This window comes from Poromitra crassiceps, assembly GCF_964638095.1.
Source record: "Poromitra crassiceps genome assembly, chromosome: 2".
Classification (NCBI taxonomy): domain Eukaryota; kingdom Metazoa; phylum Chordata; class Actinopteri; order Beryciformes; family Melamphaidae; genus Poromitra; species Poromitra crassiceps.
Genome location: NC_139624.1, coordinates 106,715,984 through 106,743,369, shown reverse-complemented (window position 1 = coordinate 106,743,369; position 27,386 = coordinate 106,715,984). Strand labels below are relative to the sequence as shown.

The 27,386-nt window shown below is 43.4% G+C and overlaps 1 protein-coding gene across 1 annotated transcript in view; it reads left to right on the top strand.

Annotated features, from left to right (window-relative positions):
• Positions 1–26,873, top strand: part of LOC310772492 (cadherin-18) — a gene marked incomplete at both ends in the record, with an annotated part of 175,127 nt that extends 148,254 nt beyond the window's left edge. Inside the window, 2 exons of the mRNA XM_083632312.1 lie at positions 5,995–6,246; positions 26,374–26,873. Coding sequence (XP_083488438.1) covers positions 5,995–6,246; positions 26,374–26,873 — 752 coding nt within the window. The remainder of the gene's footprint in view (positions 1–5,994; positions 6,247–26,373) is intronic.
• Positions 26,874–27,386: the final 513 nt, after the last annotated feature.

Sequence of the window (27,386 nt, the reverse complement as noted above, 5' to 3'; positions counted from 1 at the left end):
GGTTAAAGTGACTGTTTCACAAAAAGCCATTTATCTCTGAATAAATTTCCAGACGCTGAAACCATGCTGTACTCAACGGCTAATATCTACATAACTACTAACTCTGCAAACTAACTCTTTTAGACAGAGAAAGCACACATTCTATTAGTTATTTTTAGATGATTGGTGTTCATGAATTCTTAACAGAAAAGAATCCTCGGCTGTTCTAAAATGAGCCAGAATCGTCAAAAACACCCCTGGCACAACTTACCTACAGGAATGAAAACATGGCTGGCATTCAATGTGTTAAGGTACACGCTTCCTGTAAACCTAAATTCTGATGGTGCCGTTTTTGTATCATATGGTACTTTTATTTTGAAACTTAGAGCGGACGTAGTGATGTTATATCTACGCTACTTGACGTAAGGTGTGCTCACCGGCCGGTCGCAAAACACATGTCGCTCTTCAACCTACGGTTCTATCTACGTAATCAAAAGCGCCTAGCTGGAATTGGGAACAACGTATTGTTTGTTGTAATGGTTTAATGAAGCAGTGATGTGTGGTTTTGTTTAATGTAACTGTGAAGTGAAGGCATTGTTATTGTGACAGTCATGCTAACGTTAGCTTCTATAGACATTGGAGTGGATGGCTGTGGCTTCATGCTGATGCTAGCGTTGTAGGTTGTATGGTTAATAATATTCTGTGTAAGATATTTTCTGAGATAAATGGGCCTTGAGCATCAAGGCCCATTTATCTCAGAAAATATCTTCACAACTAAACAACTAAATAACATAAGATAATTTCATAGTTGTAGCTACTGTGATGCTGTGCATGTTGGCGCATGTCATTTGTTTGAATAATTTCATAGTGAGATGATGAGCTCGTGTGGAGAGGAGGTGGTGAGGAGTGAAGCAGAAACATTATGTAATGACACACTATGACAATAGTAACTGATAATTTGGTCCTGCATAGCCTACTGATATTTTCTGTTTTTTTTTTTTAGAAAACTGTTTAGAACTCTGACTTAATGATTTTGCTTTATTTATTTTATTTTGTTGTTTATTTGATTGTCTGTTCCAATTTTGTAAATGTTTAGTCAGATTTTTTTGTATAATGTACTGATTATTAATGCCAGACTTTGTTTATTGAATAAAAAATAAAAATAAAAAATAAAAAACCTCCGGGGCTAGGAAAAAAACATCCGGGGCTCTAGCCCCGGAAGCCCAGGGCTAGCGACGCCCCTGCCCTGCAGCCTGGGCTGTCATCCGCTCAAACACGTAGGCTACTTCACGGGGCGGCTGCGTGTCAATTGATGTGCCATTAATATGCAATGCAAGCCTCTAAGGCTTAGAGTCTAACGGCTCGTGCACACCATGAAACGCTCGGTGGCATGCCTCCTGTGAAAGCCTCTTTGACGCTGCAACTTGATAGGCTGTCTTGCTCCATTTCCGCGTCTGATTGGTCCATTTCAACCTCGCGCCCCCTGCCGCTGGAACCGCCCAGCGTTTCGCTGTCGCAGACTAGAGGAGGCTTGTCTCCGAGCGGCTTCACGCTCGCGGGGCGGGACTAGGGCGGGACCTTTCGTTAAAGCTACCCAATGACAGCTCTTCCTACACATTTCCTCCCCCCACCCTCCTGTGTACCTCGACCTGAAAACGTTTCTACAGGCTACAGCTCCAAGCTGGAAGCTGGTTTCCACGCCCACAAAATGCTGCGACGAGGCGGAAAAGCGAGTTTGCCATCGTAGATGTGCACGAGCCGTAAGCAGTCAGGGTTCGAGTTATGGGGGGACCTATGGGGTCTTGGACCCCATAGTTAGAGTCTGGGACCCCATAGTCAATAATAGTCCCCATAGTCCCCATAGTCAATAACAGCTGTATATATATATATATATATATATATATATATATATATATATATGTATAGGCTATATATAATTTATTTTTCAATGTAAGAATTCAATTATTTATGTTAACTAGATAAATAGGCTAAATAAGAAACATGTCTTCAGTTTTCTAAAACTACCGTGTCAATTGTTGTTTGTGTGAAATAGGCTGCATTTCACCTCCAAGCCACCATGCGTCGCCCATGAGCGCGTGTTCTACTACTACAACCCAGCTGGTGGAGAAGAAGCCAAGGTGTGTGCAACATCACGTGATGTCAACAGCCTGCCCTGCCCTGGCTGAGCTAACAATTCATCTTTAGCTAGCAGCGTTACCATGCCGCCGAAAAAAGGCTGAAGCCGCCAACGGGGTTTACAAGCCTTGATAACTTCGGTTTTGTAAAGAGACAAAAAACTGCTAACGGACAGGTCTGATAATGATGATGATGATGATGATGTGACAGCCAACGTGGATAACGTTACCGCGGCCGCCGTCGGACCTGAACCCGATGCTGCTGCTCCGACCAGCAGCACCATACACCTGGACAGTTAATCAGATTCAGAATTTGCGCGATGACGAGGCAGGAGAACCGGATGAGGACGCGGGGGATGCAGGCGCTGCTACTATTGCGCAACCACCACCATGCTGGGGACCCAGTCAGTGCAGGCAAAATACCCCTGGTTGTTTGCAAAGGAGGGGTGTATTGGATGACTTACCTGTAAACATGCCAAGACCCTCTTACTTACAGAAGTCATTTGGAGCGCATTTGGCCGATTCCTGGATGAATGGGACTGTAAGTAGCACTGTTGTGGACACATTGTACCGTGCATTCTTGTTTTTTTTTGTTTCCTTTTCCAAAGACACTCTGGTTGCCTCCCGGTGAGATGTATTCATTTTGAAGGGTCCAGAATATTCTTCTGGGATATTGGAGTGCAGTGTGTGCAGTCGTTGAGCACAGACTGCCTGTTATGACTACAGGCCAATTAGACGGCTGTGTTTCATCACTCATGGTTGTGATTATCTCCGGGATGTTTCAGGCCAAGCCTGGCAGATGGTCCAGACCTGGTTTTTGGATTAAAGGAGAAGTCCGCCCAGGAGAGAGGAGTGACTCACTGACTGCTCACTGTTGATTATTGACTGAAAAATTAACCAAACATTTAATTAACTATACTGTGACTATGAGCTTGACTGCTGCATCACTTTGAGTTTAAAGGGATACGCCACCTTTTCAGCCGTTTAGCTCATTTGCCATATCCCCCCACATAACCAAGGTACACCATGCCTTTACCACTGTCCGAGCAGTATACAGTGAGCTACAGTCGTGAAGTTAGTAAGTATCGCCTTATATGTGCTTCGGGTATTGTGTCATTTTCAGAGTAAATACCCACACCGAGTTACTTACACATACATAAATACCTACACACGCATGTATGTACGTATGTCGCGCATGCCTGGCAGCCATGTTTAGGAAGTAATTCCGGCTATGTATTTACCTTAAAAAAAAGAGAATTTCTCCGTATTTGGATTAATATTTCATCTCGTGGTGAGTACCCGAAGCACAACATGTATTTTGGCGCCATTAGATCTGTGTTTTTGGTTATTTTGAACGGGTGTACCATTGGCCTCCATTCTAAGGCGATACTTACTAACTTCACGACTGTAGCTCACTGTATACTGCTCGCACAGTGACGGCAAAGGCATGGTGTCCCTTGGTTATGTGGGGGGGATATGGCAAATGAGCTAAACCACTAAAAGTGGCGTATCCCTTTAACTTGGCTGGTAAAGCATAGGTGCTGTGCTGGAGATCCGCCCTTCTAATCCAGAGTGAGTCTGTTTCAAAGCATCAAACGCCTCTCTGTCTTTCTCTCTATCATTTGCTCTTTTCCTCTCACCCAATTTCTGGCTTTTTATGTCTGTTTATCTACATGACATGTTACACTGACAGAGGAGTGTTTCTCTACATGACATGTTACACTGACAGAGGAGTGTTTCTCTACATGACATGTTACACTGACAGAGTGTTTCTCTACATGATATGTTACACTGACAGAGGAGTGTTTATATACATGACATGTTACACTGACAGAGTGTTTCTCTACATGACATGTTACACTGACAGAGGAGTGTTTCTCTACATGACATGTTACACTGACAGAGTGTTTCTCTACATGACATGTTACACTGACAGAGTGTTTCTCTACATGACATGTTACACTGACAGAGGAGTGTTTATATACGGTACATGACATGTTACACTGACAGAGGAGTGTTTCTCTACATGACATGTTACACTGACAGAGTGTTTATATACATGACATGTTACACTGACAGAGTGTTTATCTACATGACATGTTACACTGACAGAGTGTTTCTCTACATGACATGTTACACTGACAGAGTGTTTCTCTACATGACATGTTACACTGACAGAGTGTTTCTCTACATGACATGTTACACTGACAGAGTGTTTCTCTACATGATATGTTACACTGACAGAGTGTTTCTCTACATGACATGTTACACTGACAGAGTGTTTCTCTACATGATATGTTACACTGACAGAGGAGTGTTTCTCTACATGACATGTTACACTGACAGAGTGTTTCTCTACATGACATGTTACACTGACAGAGGAATGTTTCTCTACATGACATGTTACACTGACAGAGTGTTTCTCTACATGACATGTTACACTGACAGAGTGTTTATCTACATGACATGTTACACTGACAGAGTGTTTCTCTACATGACATGTTACACTGACAGAGTGTTTATCTACATGACATGTTACACTGACAGAGTGTTTCTCTACATGACATGTTACACTGACAGAGGAGTGTTTCTCTACATGACATGTTACACTGACAGAGTGTTTATCTACATGACATGTTACACTGACAGAGTGTTTCTCTACATGACATGTTACACTGACAGAGTGTTTCTCTACATGACATGTTACACTGACAGAGTGTTTCTCTACATGACATGTTACACTGACAGAGTGTTTCTCTACATGACATGTTACACTGACAGAGTGTTTATCTACATGACATGTTACACTGACAGAGTGTTTCTCTACATGACATGTTACACTGACAGAGGAGTGTTTATATACATGACATGTTACACTGACAGAGGAGTGTTTATATACATGACATGTTACACTGACAGAGTGTTTCTCTACATGACATGTTACACTGACAGAGTGTTTCTCTACATGACATGTTACACTGACAGAGTGTTTATCTACATGACATGTTACACTGACAGAGTGTTTCTCTACATGACATGTTACACTGACAGAGGAGTGTTTCTCTACATGACATGTTACACTGACAGAGTGTTTCTCTACATGACATGTTACACTGACAGAGGAGTGTTTCTCTACATGACACGTTACACTGACAGAGTGTTTCTATGGATATCCAAGGTGAACTGCTTGTGTGCAACACAGTGATAAGGTTTATTAAATGAATTAGCCCCGGCAAACAGGGAAGCAGGAGACAGAGTGAGACATACCGTATACTCGCTTGTGATGCATCGAAAACAAGTGGATGGTGATGCTGTGGGTTGGATTTTTATTTTCAGTTTAGCTGAGAGTCCATAACCTCAATTAAAATGCCCATCTGTAGAAAGGGCTTATTGCAGGCTCTTGAGCTTCATGGACAGAATGGAGCAATTGAGAAGAAAGAGGAACCCATCCAAAATTTGAACTGCACGGTCCTCTAAGCCAGTGGTTCTCAACATGCTATCCAGGTTCCGGGGACCACCAGGGGTCCTTGAGGGGGTTCCAGAGGGTCCCCAGCAAATTCATGAATTGTTAATCATCGTCATTATTTCATTTACAAGAAGTTAACACAATTAGAGCATGTAGAACAATGACTGTTTTGTTCATGGCTGTTTCACTGCTCTCGGTGTTCACTTGACATACAATACAATACAGATACAATACAATACAAATATTCTTAGATTGGTCTGATAGGCAAATTCTCATCAAATGGGGGTCCGTGGCCCTATAGGGACTAAATGATGGTCCTCGATAAAGAAAAGAGTAGAGAATCACACACCCTAACCCTAATCCAAGGGGTGGCTATTGTAATTTCCCTTCATGAATCTCGCTCTGTCATTGCAGACAGCACAGCCAGCATCATCGCCAAGCGGCGGCGCTTCAACCAGCTGACCCAGGAGCTGTACGAGCTGGCGGTGGTGGTGTGGGATGGGGGGGAGCCCTCGCTGAGCGGGACCGGCACCCTCACGCTGCGGGTCTGCCCCTGCCAGCGCTACGGCCGCGTCCGCACCTGCCAGGGGGAAGCCTTCCTCTCCTCGGCCGGCCTCAGCACGGGTGCTCTCATCGCTATCCTGCTGTGCATCGTCATCCTGTTGGGTAAGCTGGGACAGGGAGTGAGGGGGAGTGAGACAGAATAAAACTTTGGCATTTTACCTGTCTGAAAACCAGGATACAGTATGTACAATATCAAAGCAAATTTGAAACAGCCAAAAGCGTTTCTAAAACGAATTTGAAGCAAAACGCTGGTTAATTTGAAAACTTTGCTGCCTTTCCAACGTTAAACGCAAATAAAACAACTTGTTTATGTTTAGGCAAGTAAAAAAAAGTTGGTTAGGTTTAGGCAACTAAAGCAACTTTGGTTAAGGTTATGATTTGGGTTGGAGTTAAAACCAATAGTAAACATGACGTGCCTCGGTTGGGAGTCCAACATGTGCTCTCTAGGTCTAGGTCTGGCTAGTCTCTTAAAACAGACGGCTGGCTCTCGCAATTTTCAAATGCTTCCGCCTAAACATCTGTACGTCGAGCTGGGAAAACTTGGTCAAAACGGAAAGGGAAACACGGGGAAAATAATGAGCGATGATAGGGGTATGTCCCGGATGTCCCGCCTTTAGGCCGTACATCCGCTCATATTTCTCCAATCACCTGCATCGGTTCGACCTTCCTCCGGTGTGAAGTGTTCCCCCCCCCCAACTTCCTTTGTCCATGTACTGTGGCCGTGAATTACAGACTGTCTAATGGTGCATTCGCAGAATGTAGAAGAGACAGTCTGGCTTGTGAGACTAAGGTCTGGCAATACCACCCCTATAGGCTCCCGCTATGTACTTCAACATGAGACAGTAATTCATCTTATACACGTCATTACTCTATTACATGTATAACATTAATATTCACATATCTAGAAACATGATATGCAACATATTTTGGTTCAGATATGTTCATTACATTTCCATGAATGCCAGAAACGTACGATCCCGAAATTGTATTCTGGTCATGGAGCGGGGAGGCAAATATCCTGGGGGAAAATCTCCTTGGGGCATGGATGTAGGAGGTGGACCATAGAGGAGCAGGGAAGGGTGGAAGGGTTTGACAAGGGCAAGGGCACCGGAGGGGAGGGATGAAAAGACACACAAAGACAGGTGGAATCCAGAATGAGGATGGAGAGAGCTCAGAGTGTCAGGGATGGAAGAGAAGGGGGGAGGATGTGGTGGTGAAGAGGAGGACAGAGAACGAGGAGTGGAAGGGAAGGGAAAGGATGTGATGGTGAAGAGGAGGACAGAGAGAGGGATGAGGTGATGGTGGAGAGGAGGACAGCGAGAGAGAGGGATGAGGTGATGGTGGAGAGAACGACAGAGAGAGAGAGGGATGAGGTGATGGTGGAGAGGAGGACAGAGAGAGGGATGAGGTGATGGTGGAGAGGAGGACATAGAGAGAGAGGGATGAGGTGATGCTGGAGAGGACAGAGAGAGAGAGGGATGAGGTGATGGTAGAGAGGAGGAAAGAGAGAGGTATGAGGTGATGGTGGAGAGGAGGACAGAGAGAGAGACTGTTGAGGTGATGGTGAAGAGGACAGAGAGAGGGATGAGGTGATGGTGAAGAGGAGCGAGGGATGAGGTGATGGTGGAGAGGAGCGAGGGATGAGGTGATGGTGGAGAGGTGGACAGAGAGAGAGGGGGATGAGGTGATGGTGGAGAGGACAGAGGGAGAGAGGAATGAGGTGATGGTGGAGAGGCAGACAGAGAGAGGGATAAGGTGATGGTGGAGAGGAGGACAAGAGAGAGAGGGATGTGGTGATGGTGGAGAGGAGGACAGAGAGAGGGATGAGGTGATGGTGGAGAGGAGGACATAGAGAGGGATGAGGTGATGCTGGAGAGGACAGAGAGAGAGAGGGATGAGGTGATGGTGGAGAGGAGGACATAGAGAGAGAGGGATGAGGTGATGCTGGAGAGGACAGAGAGAGAGAGGGATGAGGTGATGGTAGAGAGGAGGAAAGAGAGAGGTATGAGGTGATGGTGGAGAGGAGGACAGAGAGAGAGACTGTTGAGGTGATGGTGAAGAGGACAGAGAGAGAGAGGGATGAGGTGATGGTGAAGAGGAGCGAGGGATGAGGTGATGGTGGAGAGGAGCGAGGGATGAGGTGATGGTGGAGAGGTGGACAGAGAGAGAGGGGGATGAGGTGATGGTGGAGAGGACAGAGGGAGAGAGGAATGAGGTGATGGTGGAGAGGCAGACAGAGAGAGGGATAAGGTGATGGTGGATAGGAGGACAAGAGAGAGAGGGATGTGGTGATGGTGGAGAGGAGGACAGAGAGAGAGAGGGATGAGGTGATGGTAGAGTGGACAGAGAGAGAGGGATGAGGTGATGGTGGAGAGGAGGACAGATAGAGAGAGGGATGGGATGAGGTGATGGTGGAGAGGACAGATGGAGAGAGGGATGAGGTGATGGTGGAGAGGAGGAAAGAGAGAGGGATGAGGTGATGGTGAAGAGGACAGAGAGAGAGAGGATGAGGTGATGGTGGAGAGGAGGAAAGAGAGGGATGAGGTGATGGTGGAGAGGACAGAGAGAGAGGGATGAGGTGATGGTGGAGAGGAGGAAAGAGAGAGGGATGAGGTGATGGTGAAGAGGACAGAGAGGGATGGGGTGATGGTGAAGAGGAGGACAGAGAGAGAGAGGGATGGGGTGATGGTGGAGAGGAGGACAGAGAGAGGGGTGAGGTGATGGTGGAGAGGAGGACAGAGAGAGGGATGAGGTGATGGTGAAGAGGAGGACAGAGAGAGGGGTGAGGTGATGGTGGAGAGGAGGACAGAGAGAGGGATGAGGTGATGGTGAAGAGGACAGAGAGAGGGATGAGGTGATGGTGTAGAGGAGGACAGAGAGAGGGATGAGGTGATGGTGGAGAGTAGGACAGAGAGAGAGAGGGATGAGATGATGGTGGAGAGGAGGACCGAGAGAGAGAGGGATGAGGTGATGGTGTAGAGGAGGACAGAGAGAGGGATGAGGTGATGGTGGAGAGGAGGACAGAGAGAGGGATGAGGTGATGGTGGAGAGGAGGACAGAGAGAGAGGGGGATGAGATGATGGTGGAGAGGAGGACCGAGAGAGAGAGGGATGAGGGCTGATGACCATGACAGCAAAGAAGAAGGGGCATCAATATTGCAGGGTCAGTGAGATAGAAGATAGAAGCGTGTAGAAAGAATAGTGAATAACTGCTAGAGGAGGAGAGGGGAAGTTGAATTTAATTTTTCATTTGTCCTTTATACAGGTTGCGAGTTCAGGATATCTTTCAAGAGAGACCTGTTGTACATAGAGAAAACACTTTCAACAGATAAAACAGGTTCAACACACATGCATAAGTTTGCAAATTAAAGGAAACCAGTGGCGAACCGTGCCTATCGTGCCTATTTTTTAATTACCATCACAAAGAAAGGTAACGAAAATCTATGCCATAAAAAGTGTGTTGTCAAATAGTGGTCGAAACACTATATTGAATCAAGGCCTCACCTGCCCAACAGAAACACACATCACCTCGCTCTGCCCCAGCAAACACCAGCAAAATTCACGCACCTTTCTTGGTCCCAAACAGCAAGCACTCCCAGCAATACAGCTTCTTGTGTTGGGTTGAGGTCAGCCACGGGTATCGTTCCCAGTTGGTTGTTTGGAAGGTGAACATAGCCTTTTGCAGCTTGAGTTAAGTCCATATTTCCGGGAGTTGCACGGCCGTTTTCAACAATGTAAATGTTTTAATTAAACGGCGTCTTGAAAAGGGCACTGCCAGTAAGTCCGCGATAATATCTGCTGCTGCACCAAATATCATCTCCACCAGTTGCCATGTTCTCTATCAAATTCTTATTCAACGCTGTGCTGAACCAGCCCGCTGTGTGGAAATCCCCGTGTCTCACAGCAAATGCAATAGCTCCGCCTCAGAGCAAGTCACGTGAGCACAGAGGTCAGCTAGAGCAGTGGTTCTCAAATGGGTGTCCGTGGACTCCCAGGGCAGGGGTCTGTGGCACTTTGCCAGGGGGTCCGCGAAAAGTTTTCAGGAAAATAAAAATAAAAACTTTTTTTGTGTGCAAAAGCTTCATAGTTCAACGGAAATATTTTATGCTTTAAATCTAAAATGGTTCATGGATTCCATTTTTTTTTTTTTTTTTTCTTCAGTATGGTATACAGAGCATCTGATACATTATTAATATTATTTTCTTGTGTCATACATAGTGTTATATCATTCATACATACATACATCCAATCATACCCCTGCGTTCCCCTCCCCACTCCCCCCCCTCTCTCAATTATATATGTATGCTTATTGACCGTTGTATTTAGTACCACACATTTCTTTATGCTCTTCTCCATACATCTACTTAGTCATCTCTATATCAACTCAATGTTTTTTACATTCATTAACAAAAATACAAAAATAAATCATAACATGTACATATCTGTAGCTATTAAACCTTGAACTAAGGGATTCCTTGCCCTGCACAATCTCTTATACAAAGTCTGCTCTAATTGGCGCTATATACTCGATCCAATTTTCCCAAATTCCTTTAAACTTATCCTGTTGCAGTCTGATAGAATAAGTCAGCTTCTCCATCACATATATATCATGCATTACTTCAATCCAATCATCCACCCTAGGTGCTTCGGCCTTCAGCCATTTCCTGGTAATCGCTTTCTTACTTGCAATTAACATCATTCTAAATACATGGATTACATTTTAATCTAACAAACCTATCAATTTAAATGTCAAGCATGTTACCGTGGAAACAATTAAGCGTAGCCCAAAATCACAAATGAGAATGAGGGGGTCCCCGGTATATTCTTTATCTTGTAAGGGGTCCTTGGCTGAAAAACATTTGAGAACCTCTGAGCTAGAGGACCCCTGAGTGTGAAAGAATACGCCCATTGACTACAAACTCAAATATGATTGGTTGAGTCAATTGTCAATCGACACATATGCTTTCATTCATTGGTCAGTGAATTCTATCAGATTCTATCGATGCTCAGAATCCCTTGGATAGAAGATATTCTCCCCAGACACTAGTCTGTAGAAAATATCTGATTGGTTGAAATGCTTTCCCAGCAGAAACCACTCAAATGTGGCCTGCATGCACAAAAAACAAGTTTTAACACTATAAAATCACAGATAAGAACCACATAGATACATTTTTTAATTATTATTATTATTATTTTATTTTTTCCATCTGAGAATTCATGGTATTCTCTGAATACCTTGAAGGTCCTGACACTTCCCCACTGAAGGAAACAATCCCAAGTAATATCCAACATAACACATCAAAAAAATTTAATCTTCCAGTGGAACGAGACACTCCAAAATTAAGGTACTCTGTAGCCCATTCCATTTAAGTTATGGGGCGTAATATTTAAAACTGTTTTTTCCAAGCTCTGTTTCTATCTGTGGTATATGTAAAGCTAACAAGTGACCTAGTTCAGGCAGAGAGGGGACCTGTGCAGAAAGGCAGCTCAAATCAGATTTTCTTGTTTTGTTCCAATATCCGATAGCAATGGAATCCGACACGTTTCAGATCAGACTCTAACCACATGCGTAGGTGGCTAGAAGTGCAATTCAAATGTGCGTCTCTGAAAGTATGACCACTCGGATCGAATTTCAAGTGTTTTTTTTCCTCCATTACTCACCACCCACCACGTATTTAGCATCACGCACTGAGCATGACACCCACACCAGACAAGTTGGCAGATACCAGCCTCCTTCATCGCTGACGTTGCATCAGACAGACATGTTCTGCACCACGACTACAAAATACCGCCATGCAGTCAGAATGAACAATTGCGAAATTTCCATGTTAACACTTTCAGTGCCACGGCCCTTGGGCAAAAGGTTGCTTGCTGTGCCACATAGGCCGCAATGCATTTTAAAACAGTCATATAATTTCTTTAATAATTACTATGTAAACACTGAACACGCACAAATAACGATGAGACTCTCCTCTATCACCTGCAAAAAAAAGTTTATTGATCCCATTTTCCGTTCTTTAGTTATGAGCCGGAGAAGATAGCTTGATTGAACGAAAAACAGAGCTTTTTTTCTACGAGCTGAGATAATGAGCCTTTTGTGAAATTAAACATTTCAAGCACATCACTGACTCTGAAGCTAATTTTCTGATGTAGTCACACCTCAAAAATAATTTCCTTCAATAAAACAGTGAAGGCAAGGGAATTTTGTTTGGAAGAATAATATTTTTAGCTGAAACCAGCAGCGCTGGCGCCTGCATGCGCTGCTGGTTGCAGCTTCTTGCTGATCTTTTGCTGCTGGTGGGCATCGGATATTCTGGCTTGCGTTTGCCAACCCTGTCCTGCTGTCTGGGTCTGTGTTGTGTACTTGGCTCTGCGTGCCCACCTCCCCCCCTCCTCCTCCCCCCCCCCCCCCGTTGTGGGAGGAGTGTCTCTCTGCTCTGCTGTTTTCTCTGCCTGTGCTCAGCACTGAAAAAGTCCGCTAGATCCTGCTTTTTTACAGCCGCGTGTACCAGCTCCCATGCTTCAAGTTGAGAATAATAACAAATCCACGGCTGATCATGCAAATGGGTGTTGCAGCGGACACGGAGGCTGTTGCAGCGGACACCGAGGTGCTCAATTGTGATAGCAGATTGGCTGCTGCAGGGGCACAGCTAAACGTTGCTTCAATGAAGCCGCTGCATAGGACGGATGCGATGCGATTTCCTTCCCCCCAATGACTTCTTCTGTGTGTTTCACTCCACGTTCTCTCATCTGGAGAGCGCTGTCGCCACCTAAGGGTTCTGTAAAATAGGTTAGACACATTCAATACCTCTGACATTGTAAGAGGCGATGTAAGAGGCATAGATCGACACCCCCCCGTCAAAAAAAAAATTTCGAGTTATTGACGCCATTTGGCGTCGCTGGCACTCTACGGTAAATTTCTAATGACGCCATATGGCGTCGCTGGCACTGAATGTGTTAATAGCCTGCTGCATCCAAAGTTGTTGGACAGAAAATGCGGCCTGCATGAATTGTTACTATGACAAACAATGGCGTAATGAGAGAAAATTATTAGTGATTAGGGATAGGGGAGAGTGGGGTGAGTTGTGCCAGTGGGGAAGTTGTGCCACCCCTTGTATCTAGAAAACCATAGAAGAAATTGGTCATGTGACCACACATTTTTGAAGAGGCATCCATTTTACTCACTCTGCAAAGAAGGGAGGCAGATGGCACAAGAGCTAAGCACATTTAAGTTAAAAAAACTGTTTTTTGCCTCTCAAAGTAAATTTTTTATGATCAAGGTTTATTGATTGTTGTGTCTGAACAATTATAGACAAGCTTGAAAACATTTCACACATGTGTTAGTGTTTTAGTAAGCTACAATATGAGGCTATACTGTTAGCATGATGTTAGCTCCAAACCAGCTATATGATACAAGTTTGTTAAAATGGTGGGGATGGGGTGATTTGTGCCAAAAGGCCTGGGTTAAGTTGTGCCAGTGCAGTTGCAGTTGATTTAGTGAAATTTTATTTCATTTTGTTCTTAAATGTTTAAATAGACCTTGTTGAAGAATATTGCAGTATTGGCAAGTGTAGCCTGGCTCTGTGATAGTTGATTTTGTTCATTTTGAACATAATTTTTATTTCTGAAAATGTTAAATATGTAGGTCAACTGCTGCTACCGTTTAGCCTTGTTTAACCCTGTTATAGTACACTGGACTTTAGTGTTATCTTTATTTTGTCTTGCTTTGATATAGCATTACAGTATATGAGATGAAAATGTTCTGTTTTACTTCAGTAATCAATGGCACAATTTACCCCAACGTATTCTCTCCAAAGGCACAACTTACCCCGCACCGGGGGCAAGTTGTGCCAAGAGACCACTTTTTTAAGAATAGCCATATTTTTTTAACAGTTTATTTAAGATCCAAAGGGAGTGTTCCCAGTGGTGCACAACATCCTGAAATATATTTACATATTGTAGTTGGAGGCATTACTGTCATGCCCTCACTTTAAAGACACCGCAAGTAAAAAGTGGCACAACTCACCCCACTCTCCCCTATGCTTATTTGATGATACAATTCGATACAACCACAACATGATAGTCTGCCTGTGCAGAATTATGTTTATTTTTGAGGGACAAATCTTTCTAGCAATGGCATTGGCTTGCTAGAATGTAAACAACAAATTTAAAAATGTCATTACAAAGTGAAAATAATATCATTTGGGTGGAGAGCTTGTGAAATTGTGATGGGCAAGTCGTCTCATTTGTGATTACTATAGCAGAATAACATGGAGCTAATATAGCAATTCATTTTTTTCTGCCCCACGATACGTCTTATGTATGTATTGCAATATGTTGAATTTCAATGTCATCCCATCCATGCAAATGATTATACTGTCTAAATATACTTATCTAATCTGGCCACTTCTAATTTAAATGTGGACAGTCAGCCTTGAAATCAGATTTAAAAATCAAATTGGATGTGCCTGCTGTCTCAACATAGTGATAGATATGGAAAATCTCTTGGCTGTGACTTGTCATCATCACATGTTGTTCTCCACTCTCTGTCTCATACTTTGCATTCTGACCATCATTTTGGTACTGCATAGAGATTTCCATGGGAGGTGCAAATAGCTTGTAGTCAAAGATCAAATTAACCTCATTAAACTTGCAAAACTGTCAAGCCAAACTTGGGGTTTGAGAGGTGCAGGAGGGAAAATGCCACAAACAAACAAATATCGTACTGTGCAAACAAAACCGCGGTAGGACACGGTCAGAGAAACTGTATAATTAACACAGTCCACTGTCGCCTGTCTCCCCTCTGGTTGGTGATTGTCTGCGGACATTAGCGCGTGAAGGTTATGCATATTCATATGGCAGCCTCTCCTCTTTACACCACAGCCTGCGGTTGGGAGGATGCCTCAGTGATCAGCACAAGGCAGATACTGGTTAGGGCAGAGAGAGAGAGAGTGAGATGGAGAAATCACACATACAGTTTTTCTTTTGTCTGGACAATAGAGGAACATTTTATTTGCATTTCGTTTCGGTTCACGCTGCCCAATTACAAGTGAAGCAGGGCTTGTAAACAAAAATACATCACTCACAAGTAGCTTGTTAGTGGGAAGGCGGTTCTGTGACCGGTCATCCTGTGAGATCAGACATTTTGGACGTGGGTTCTAGCCTGGTATCCAGCCCCATATGAATCGCAGTTGTCATCACTCTTCATATCGGTCTGGACCCAAGCCCATCCACTGTGGTTATTCAGGACAGATACTGTGATTGGCTGGTCGATGTAGGCGGCGGGACCCAATCTAGCATTACCGATAACACCTGTATGTTAATAGCTAGGTTAGCTAGCTGCTGCTGTAACCACTTCACCGACACCGGGCTCAAAACGGCAGTGTGAGTGACCAAACGTTTCACTTGTTCGCCTTATGCTTGGCAGTGTAGGTACCCGGATGTAGCAGACAAAGAGTACTGAAGGCAAGAACTGTGTTTTTTTTCCAACGGCGCTCCCGCCTTGATGTTGCAGTGGAACCACTGAGTGGATCAACCCGTTAGCCATCAGTTCTTATCAATTTAAGTTCTTTGCCGCAGAATCGTCGGTTGTCCTGCTTTGCTACTGCAATTGGTCAAAGAGTTCAATGATTGACACAGACAGCAACCAATCAGTTAGGGACTGCTCGTTATTTAGAAAGGGGGTCACTGGAGGGATTTGGTGTGCTCTGAAATAAAAAGCTGTGCCCCTTCCCTGATCAAAATATATTTTTCCTTCACCCTCCCGAAGCGATTTGAAAAATATAATTGACCCTCCCCAAACAATATTGTGGCGAGCTTGCGTGGAAGAATGCAGACTGACACAGATATCTTACTTTTAACCTAACATTTGCAGAAACTCCGGCCAGAGGTGATCGAACACACTAACAGTCTCAGTCATGGTGGCTACATTGATAGTAAAACTAAACATATTCTGGCCACACAAACATTGCCATACCACATAATGCAATCAAAACATGAGCACAACATCACTAAACCACGTTTTTAACTGTACAGTAACAGCTTCCCACAAGAACATGGAACTCCCATAATCCTTTGCACTGCTTAGAACTGTCACCAATCAGAGTGACCGCCTCCTCCGGTCGCTACATAATGCTATTTTCGCTTGTGAAACAATCTTCAGTCTGTGCATATCAATATTTGTGTTTAAATAGCGGTCAATGACTGATGGAAAAAAAGTTAGCCGGTTCTATTATTGTGCGTAAAAACACAACCCTATGTGAAACATATATGTCATCCTGGTGGTATAAATACCCCTTGTAGACTTAACGTAATTTAGGAGATGAGTGAGCCGTAACTCAACTTCCTAAGACGACTTATCTGCGCATAGAGCCCATATATATTTTGTGATGCCATGTCTGTTTGTTTGCTCGACTTTGTTCCAGTGGGTTATTGTACTTCCATATTATCACCAGAAAAGCGCCACCGATTCGCCAGATACTGTACACGCCCACTGTCTGGATAGGCCAAGCACAAAGATTGACAGATCAGACCGCCAAAGAGAAACAATGCACCGGGACATACCAAACAGTTTGGACAGGAGGGGTGTAAATGAAGCAACTCAGTAGTTGTTGAAGTCCGAAAAGCAAACATTACACACACAAAAAAAGTTTATATATTTTTATCGAATCAACATTGTATACCCCTCCCCTGGACTCAAATTAAAGAGAGTGTACCCTCCCTCAGACTAAATTTAAAACAAAATTACCCTCCCCTATTTTCCTCCAGTGGACCCTTCCCTAAATAACGAACGGTCCCTTAGGGCTGAAAAATATGTCACTGAATAAGTGGTGGATAGACTTGCGTCCAGACCCTAATGAAGGATTCATTGGGGCTGGTTACCAGGCTGTATGGTTCAGTCAAAATTAATCTGATTCCAGTTCTTAACCAGTTAAGAACACACAAAGACATTTCCAAAAAAGGGGGGGGGGAGCCAAGGCACACTCCCTTTAATTCTTCTTTTTCATCCTTGTCCATGTTTGTTTGTAAGGGAGTGGGTCTTGGATTAGAGCGTCAGCCAAGACTGCAGTTTGCCCTCAGTTCATTTTGGTATGCCAGGCTTTCCAAGACTGCAGTTTGCCTCAGTTCATTTTGGTATGCCAGGCTTTCCAAGCATGAGGAACTGCTGGCTGTCAGATCTACATCACCTCCTTATACCCATAACCCACCCCAAAAAAGGGCATGTTGGGATTGTTTGTATCCTGTGTAGTTGGTTTGGAATTCGGATCTCTCCTAGCAAACGACACCATAGGTCACTTTTGAAGAGGACTGAGATATTTGTATGTGTTCTTTCCCGACAAAATGAACTACAGTAAAGGAGAAAACGCTCCAAAGTTTGAATAAATTGCTCCAAACATGCTTGGTGTGTTGTGTTGTGAATCTAAAATATACCGAAGAATCTTTATAGTCACACTTTTTCAAGTTTGTATAAAGAATTGTGATTCATTTCAATTTTATGATTGTCATATAATTTCCATCCAGCATTCAGTCCTTCTCATTTCTCAGTGCAGTTCCAAAACAAACTGCCGACATCTGAGTCTGATGAGTTCTGGATTATTTATCTGGGACTGCAATACTTACCAGTACAGAAAGTTACCACCAAATGTATTATAGATAACTCTCATCATTCAAGATTAACCCGCCTTAAAGTGGATTATAGTCACACTTGAAAATGTAGGTGGTTCTCATGAACGTGGCTTAAATTTGGATTAGGGTGAAGAGGCAGTGCATGCGTATCCAAAAACACAAGCAGGTGTTCGGCATAAAAAAAGCAAAAACATCTACAGTATGGTGTTCCTCTATGCCTCCTGAAAGAAAGCTGCACCTCTGTTTCCTCCCCAAGAGGAACCATTTGGGGAAGATAAGTTTTGAGCTTTCAGAAGTTGCGACAAAATGGCCTACAGTACTATAACATTACATTTTGTTTTACAATGCACTCCTTTGGTACTTCTGTATTGACTTGAAGAAAGAAGAGAAGCGGTGAGGGATAGATGCAGGATAAATGCATGGAGGGGGAACTCCACAATGACTTCCACTGTAGAAAATATGTATCTGCAAACTGGATATTGCTCTCTGGTGTAATAAGAGGTTTATTGAGCAACGGTTAGACCTCAACTGGTCTTTGCCAGCTCTACAAAACAAGCGGAATAAACCACTATGGGAGCATCACTGGAGAGAGTGTACTGTATAACAATATAGTGAGTGTAGAGTGGATAGGAAACTTTACTCACAAATATTGTGGATTACTGTTTACCACGAGTGGTAGAGAGTGCAGTGAGGCGTTTGAGATGTTTGTGAATAAATCGCTAAGGTTTGCATTAATATAAGGTCTGCGTTATCATTTCCCTGTTCTCATTAAATTTGGATTATTCACTTCTGGAGCACGGCAGGTTTTTAAACTTAGTAGTAGATAGTCAGGGGCCAAAAAAATGAAATGGTTTGAAAAGTAGTAATACAGTAGTAAACAGCATACCTCACACACACTCACTTCCTGGAATTGTGTGATAGGACATTTTAAACCCTGCACCGATAAGCACTGTCCCAGATACAGTATATTGGCTCTTTTACCCACCGTCCCAAACTCCACTGGGGCAGTGTTAGTGCACCAGGTTTTCCTTGCAGAGCCTGGGTGGATCCAAGTGAATTTGGGACTTTAGCAAGGACTAACCACACACAGTTGGGTGTTTAATTTTCCTTAGAATCCTGTAATGAAAACTGCATTGAAATAGTAGATGTACAGAAATCTCTGCATGATTACTTTAGTCTTAAGTAAGTGTTTTAATGTGCAATAAAGCCTACAGTTTTTTTTTATTTGGTCTGAATCAGAAACATTTGCTTTGTCGCCTTGTTATTTTCGGTTCATTTAGGATCGCACAAGCAAACCAGAGCTTGTAAACAGAAGTCACATGGACTGACCAGCAGCTTGTTTATTGGACAGAGTTTTGCTAACCTGTCATCCTGCCAGGATAGAGATTTTGATGGACTTATCTGGTGTTCAAAGTTCTGAACACATGAACGAATAGCCGAATATGAGCCTCAGTCCAGACTGTTTTGCTTTTGGTTCACTTTGTTATGCCGGGCCTTTCCAGGCATGAGTAACTGCTGCTCTCAGATGTCCTCATGATGCGACTCAGATGTGTGGGGTCATTTCCTGCAGTGGTTCAGATTACATTCTGGCTTCTAACCAATCACAGTTCACTTGGAAGAGGACAGTCTGCCTCGGTCCAGTTAGTGGGTTTAATGAAGCAAACTAAAAGGTAAAGGCTTCAGTGTTAGGTGGTGTGAACGCCCCCGCTTAGTCTGGGTCCAAAGCTTAATCCCTGACGATGAAACAGTCCCACGCTTCTGCAATATGCTACACAGCAGCTACATTAATTTCATGAATAAATAGATCCGCCGAATGCATCACGCCATCCCACACCATGGGAAAGCTGCAACCTCTCCCTCAGCCTCTTCTCCCTCTCTCTCTGCCTCCTTCTGTCTCTCTCCCTCAGCCTCCTCTCCCTCTCTCTCTGCCTCCTTCTGTCTCTCTCCCTGCATCAGATAGTAAAGATCCGCCCACTGTGAGACTGCTTCAGGCCTTTCAGCATCCCAGATGACAAATATCTCACCTTGCATGTGTTGGAGAGGGAGATCTCTAACAGCAATAACACATTGCTGTTTGTATAAATATAGAGAGTGTGCGGCTTATCTCATTTGTAAAAAAAAAAAAAAAAAAAAATCATCCAAAGGATTGACCTCCTCGTTGGCTTGGTGTGTTCCAAGCTTTAACATTCAATGTAATTTTATGAGGAAAAGGTTGCGGTGCTACTGTAAATGTCTCTGCAGGGACAGCGATCTATATGGGTCGTCTCAGCTGATGTAGTTTAATTAACTCCTTTTCAATATCACACTGCTGTAAAAAATGTTCTCTCCTCGCTGTCGCCATTTTATTAAATGTATGTTAGCGCTAACATCTTGTAGAGCGGTCATCATTAACTCAAGAAGCATAACTCTTATTAGTGGTGGGAGTAAATTTCCAGCTGTAGCATGTCATCAAATATTACTTTGCTTCATGACTTCATTAACACTTAGATAAGATTTTCACACATTGAAGCTTAAAGCAGCTACGAGCAAGATTCTCGATTGTTATTAAACAGTATAATTACAATATTGATGCATCACATCTTACCTATACTAGTAGCTGAGACCAAAGCCGTGTGAATCGGAGATTGCTCTCTTGATGATTATAGAGTCTGTGTCTGTCTACTACCCTCGCGTCACCAGGGGCCTCTCTCTCTCTATCTGTCTACCGGCGGGCCGGATAAACCCGGAAGTGAAAACGAAACGGTTCACGGCAGCTGCCTGCCTTCCGCCGTTTCGCTCTGCCTAGCAACACACCATAAACAAGGAGAACGCCATGCAGGGGCTTGCTACTCTCGCGAACATCTCTCGTTATATTCTAACAGGTTTTTTTTAAGTCATTTTGTTATTTTGTGGTTATGGCCGAAGTGGCTGCCGCAAACCGTTTCATTTCACTTCCTGATCTGCCCCGGCCGCAGACAGACTAACATCAAGACCACACTCGCCGATTCACTCGGGGTTCAAGCGAGACTACTCTGCGTTGGTCTCGTCTACTATTAGAGGTAAGATGTGAGGCATCGATATTAAATTTAGACTGTTTAATAACAATCGAAAATCTTGCTCGTAGCTGCTTTAACAGCACAGATACAGTAGACCACATTTCATTTACTGTGGCAAAATTGGTGCATTATTCTGCAGGCCTCTTGCCTGATCTACAAGTGTCAACGTATTCACCCTCTCTCAACCTGCCATATTGCACTTTGGCTGGATGAGATGTTGCTGTAAATCTGGTGCAGATGTGATAATGAGTCTTTGGGTGGATGAGATGTTACTGTAAATCTGGTGCAGAGGTGATAATGAGTATTTGGCTGGATGAGATGTTACTGTAAATCTGGTGCAGAGGTGATGATGAGTCTTTGGCTGGTTGAGATGTTACTGTAAATCTGGTACAGAGGTGATAATGAGTCTTTGGCTGGTTGATATGTTACTGTAAATCTGGTGCAGAGGTGATAATGAGTCTTTGGCTGGATGAGATGTTACTGTAAATCTGGTGCAGAGGTGATAATGAGTCTTTGGCTGGTTGAGATGTTACTGTAAATCTGGTGCAGAGGTGATAATGAGTCTTTGGCTGGATGAGATGTTACTGTAAATCTGGTGCAGAGGTGATAATGAGTCTTTGGCTGGTTGAGATGTTACTGTAAATCTGGTGCAGAGGTGATAATGAGTATTTGGCTGGTTGAGATGTTACTGTAAATCTGGTGCAGAGGTGATAATGAGTCTTTGGCTTTATGAGATGTTACTGTAAATCTGGTGCAGATGTGATAATGAGTATTTGGCTGGATGAGATGTTACTGTAAATCTGGTACAGATGTGATAATGAGTATTTGGCTGGATGAGATGTTACTGTAAATCTGGTGCAGAGGTGATAATGAGTATATTCACTTTGGCTGTATGAAATGTTACTGTAAATCTGGTGCAGAGGTGATAATGAGTATATTCACTTTGGCTGTATGAAATGTTACTGTAAATCTGGTGCAGAGGTGATAATGCGTATATTCACTTTGGCTGGATGAAATGTTACTGTAAATCTGGTGCAGAGGTGATAATGAGTATATTCACTTTGGCTGGATGAAATGTTACTGTAAATCTGGTGCAGAGGTGATAATGAGTATATTCACTTTGGCTGGATGAGATGTTACTGTAAATCTGGTGCAGAGGTGATAATGAGTATATTCACTTTGGCTGGATGAGATGTTACTGTAAATCTGGTGCAGAGGTGATAATGAGTCTTTGGCTGGTTGATATGTTACTGTAAATCTGGTGCAGAGGTGATAATGAGTATTTGGCTGGATGAGATGTTACTGTAAATCTGGTGCAGAGGTGATAATGAGTCTTTGGCTGGTTGAGATGTTACTGTAAATCTGGTACAGAGGTGATAATGAGTATTTGGCTGGTTGAGATGTTACTGTAAATCTGGTGCAGAGGTGATAATGAGTCTTTGGCTTTATGAGATGTTACTGTAAATCTGGTGCAGATGTGATAATGAGTATTTGGCTGGATGAGATGTTACTGTAAATCTGGTACAGATGTGATAATGAGTATTTGGCTGGATGAGATGTTACTGTAAATCTGGTGCAGATGTGATAATGAGTATATTCACTTTGGCTGTATGAAATGTTACTGTAAATCTGGTGCAGAGGTGATAATGAGTATATTCACTTTGGCTGTATGAAATGTTACTGTAAATCTGGTGCAGAGGTGATAATGAGTATATTCATTTTGGCTGTATGAAATGTTACTGTAAATCTGGTGCAGAGGTGATAATGCGTATATTCACTTTGGCTGGATGAAATGTTACTGTAAATCTGGTGCAGAGGTGATAATGAGTATATTCACTTTGGCTGGATGAAATGTTACTGTAAATCTGGTGCAGAGGTGATAATGAGTATATTCACTTTGGCTGGATGAGATGTTACTGTAAATCTGGTGCAGAGGTGATAATGAGTATATTCACTTTGGCTGGATGAGATGTTACTGTAAATCTGGTGCAGAGGTGATAATGAGTATATTCACTTTGGCTGTATGAAATGTTACTGTAAATCTGGTGCAGAGGTGATAATGCGTATATTCACTTTGGCTGGATGAAATGTTACTGTAAATCTGGTGCAGAGGTGATAATGAGTATATTCACTTTGGCTGGATGAAATGTTACTGTAAATCTGGTGCAGAGGTGATAATGAGTATATTCACTTTGGCTGGATGAGATGTTACTGTAAATCTGGTGCAGAGGTGATAATGAGTATATTCACTTTGGCTGGATGAGATGTTACTGTAAATCTGGTGCAGAGGTGATAATGAGTATATTCACTTTGGCTGGATGAGATGTTACTGTAAATCTGGTGCAGAGGTGATAATGCGTATATTCACTTTGGCTGGATGAAATGTTACTGTAAATCTGGTGCAGAGGTGATAATGCGTATATTCACTTTGGCTGGATGAAATGTTACTGTAAATCTGGTGCAGAGGTGATAATGAGTACCGGTATATTCACTTTGGCTGGATGAGATGTTGCTGTAAATCTGGTGCGAGGTGATAATGAGTATTCTCATCAACTCAGCAGCTTGCATTCAAAGAGTCATCACAGCCAATGCTAATGATGGCTAATGTGTATTATTGATGTACAGCTCTTCCAACGGTTGGCTGGTTTTACTGTCCTGATGGAAAAAGCAGATAAATATATGCACATAAAAATGGCTGATGTGCGGCTCTCATTTGGTTAGCTGTTTACGAAGCACAACGTGTTAATCGGTTATGAGCTATGAATTAACGAACAACATAGACACACACAGTGAGCGGCATTAGCATACAAACAGTCTGAGCATTGTAACCACGTCCAACTGTGCCATTATCATGCGATGTTGCTCAGATAAGCATTTGTTGTCCGTTTCTTTGTTTACAAAGCACTTTTGATTCTTTTTGAGCTCTCTCCGACAACTGTTGTGGTTCTCATCACTGTGAAATTTGTCTACAGTATGTCAATATACTCTATGAATAAGACAATTTCCCTTAATTATCTCCTGATGTATTACTACTCCTTCATATTTTTGGTATGTTCTGAATTTATGTATTACTTGTCACTTATGACTTTACTTTTTTATTTTGTTCTTTTGTTTACTACACATTACTGATATTTCCCCAAAGGTGTCACCAATACACTAAGCTTGGACATACACAATTTCTTTACTATTTTTCACATTTTAGAATAATTGTAAAGACATCAACACTGAAATAACACAAATGCAATGATGCAGTGTCTTCTTATATTATATATCTTGTATTTTAGATTCTTAACACGTTGACTGCCAATGACGAGATATCTCGTCTTACAGAATCCAACCGTTGAGTGCCAAAGACGAGATATCTCGTCTTAAAAAAAAAAAAAAAAAATTTGACGGTCGGGCGTGGATCAACGCTCCCCCCGTCTCCTATAAAAATATTGGAAGTATTGAATGTGTATAATCTATTTTACCGACCAACTAAGTGGCGACAGTGCTCTCCCGACAGAGAGAAAGCCAACCAAAAACAGCCGCGGGAGCAAGCCATTCTCAAGGAAATGGCTTGGCGATTTTACAGTCATCAGTCACCAGACTCGCCCGAGAGCGGCCGCGCCAGCAGCAGCACACCGAGAGCGGAGAGCGGTGCTGGCGTGGGGGATTGCAAATTTGCATAATAGATTATGGGTGAAACACACTTTGAAACACCCGCAGAAAGGCCAGAATCGCACGCATTCCGAAAACCCAGAAACGAACGAGCCTCATTCTCATACTGTAGGCGAAAACGCTTTCACGCTGCTGCACACCGGCGCACAACGGTGGGGGGTTCCAAAAATAGACTGGGTGGGCAGCATAAAGCCTAGAATCGCACAAAGCTTCATCAAAGCTCTCAACCGAAAATCCAAGAAACGATTGAGTCCCATCCACAGTCGCCACACTCGCCGACGAGGGGCCGCCAGAGAGGGAGGCTGCTCACTGCTCAGACAGGCAGGAGAAACTGGCTTGTGACAAACGCCACCAGACACGCCCACGGAGGGAGGAGTTTAAAGGAGAGGGTGTTCAGAACTATATTGTTCAGATGTCTGATCTCTCACTGATGCCAAAAATAAATGGTTAAAGTGACTGTTCTGCCTGTTTGATTGAATTTCACAAAACTGTGATTATCTCAGCTTCCTGTCTCACACGCTGAAACCATGCTGTACTCAACGGCTAATATCTACATAACTACTAACTCTACAAACTAACTCTTTTAGACAGAGAAAGCACACATTCTATTAGTACTTTTGTGAACTTCGTGTTCACAAAGTCCAAGCAGAAAATTATCCTCGGCTCTTGTAAAATGAGCCAGAATCCTCAAAAAACGGCTTGGCAGAAGCTACCTACAGTAAAAAAAAAAATGGCTGGCAGTGAATGTGTTAATAGCCGTCCTTTTACCTTGATAGAAAGGCAAAGGCTTTGGAACGAAATGCATACATAGGATCAACAACACATTTCAAGCATTAAGCAGAAGACTTTACCTTTGCGTCCACCTTGAATTGCCGATCCTTGACAGGTCCCTGACAGGGCCCATCCAGATCTGTGGCAAATTAAACAAAGATAAAAGAGAAACATAACATGTTCAAGTAGTGTTCAAGTAGTTGAACATAACGTGTTATGCCATAAAGTGTTATGCCTATGACATCATCAGTGATGTCACAATGCACAATTGCTCAAGTGACATTACTGATGACATCACTTCCGGGACAAAATTGAAAAAGAGAACATTGCCCACATGCTCCATTTTTATGCCTCCGCCGGCGATAGCCAGGCCGGAGGCATTATGGATCCGGGTTGTCCGTCCGTCCTTCCGTCCGTCCGTCCGATGTTCGTTAACGCGATATCTGAGGAACGCCTTGATGGAATTTCATCAAATTTGCCTCAAACATCGACTTAGACTCAAGCATGAACTGATTCGATTTTGGTGGTCAAAGGTCAAAGGTCAAGGTCACTGTGACCTCTCCAACGCCATTTTCAAGCTTGCTAACACCATATCTCAGGAATGCCTTGACGGAATTTCATTAAATTTGCCTCAAACATTAACTTGGCCTCAAGGATGAACTGATTACATTTTGGTGGTCAAAGTTCAAGGTCACTGTGACCTCACGAACGCCATTCCCATTAACGTGATATCTCAAGAACGGCTTGATGGAATTTCTTCTGATTAGGCTCAAACATCGACTTGGACGCAAGGATTCCATTTCGGTTATCAAAGGTCAAAGTTCAAGGTCACTGTGACCTCACACACCAAATTTCCAAGCTCTGTAACGCAACATCTCAGGAGCGCCTTGACGGAATTTCTTCCAATTTGCCTCAAATGGCGATTTGGACTCAAGAATGAACTAATGGCGGAGGCATAAATCCGCGGTGCAGTCATTCTAGTATAATAATAAGATGAAAAACATTGTTTAAAAAAAACTTTTGACTGGTAGTATCTCACAGCATCTTGAATAAGTTCAATCATTCTGCTGTCTGTCTATTGCTGATTTCATGATTGTTGATCTTCATGATCTTTCTCTCTCTCTCGCTCTCTCTCGTAGCCATCGTGGTCCTGTTCATCACTCTGCGGCGGAGCAAGAAGGAGCCTCTCATCATCTCCGAGGAGGACATCCGGGAGAACGTGGTCACGTACGACGACGAGGGCGGCGGCGAGGAGGACACCGAGGCCTTCGATATCATCGCCCTGCGGAACCCCGCCCAAGCCGAGGAGCTCAAGTTCCGGCGGGACGTCCGGCCGGAGGCGCGCAGGCAGCACCCCGCTCCCCGCGGCTCTACGGCTGAGCCCGACCAGGTGGATGTGCATGACTTCATCAAACAGAGACTGGTGGAGGCAGACATGGACACGAGTGTTCCGCCCTACGACTCGCTCCAGACCTATGCCTACGAGGGCCAGGGTTCACCTGCAGGCTCCGTCAGCTCGTTAGACTCGCCCGGCGGCGCGCACTCAGAGCAGGATTATAACTACCTGGACGACTGGGGGCCCGAGTTCCAGAAACTGGCGCAACTGTACGGAGAGGCAGATTCAGATGTGACGACCTAGTCTGTGATTTTTTTCTCCCTGTTAAAAACCAAATCCGTTTGAAATCCTTTTTTTTTTTTTTTTACAGTAAACAATTCAAACAGAGATGCTTTCAAACTGCTCCGGTCGTTCCAACTTCTACTGTTGAACTAGCTGACTGCCCTTTTTTGTTTTTTGTTTTTCATTTTGTCGCTTTGGACCATCGGTCGTTCATCTGGAAGTATTAAATCCGATTTTGAGATGGAAAAACAACAGGAAAAAAGGAAAATATTATTTTCCTTGGTGTATATTTTTTATTGCTCAATAAAGTCCTGAAATCCATATGAGTGGATATATGTGACAAAGCGTACACTTCTCTTCTTTTGAGAGCGGATATATGGTTTGCAGTTAAGATTAACTTGGCGTAAGGAATTAGCCAAGTTGTTCATGTTTGAGTGCACAGAGTATGATATTGAGCCGGCCATATGCACAGTAATGACAACACAGCAGTCAAATGAGGCTCTGTTTTGTCTCATTTGTTCAACTTGAGCATCC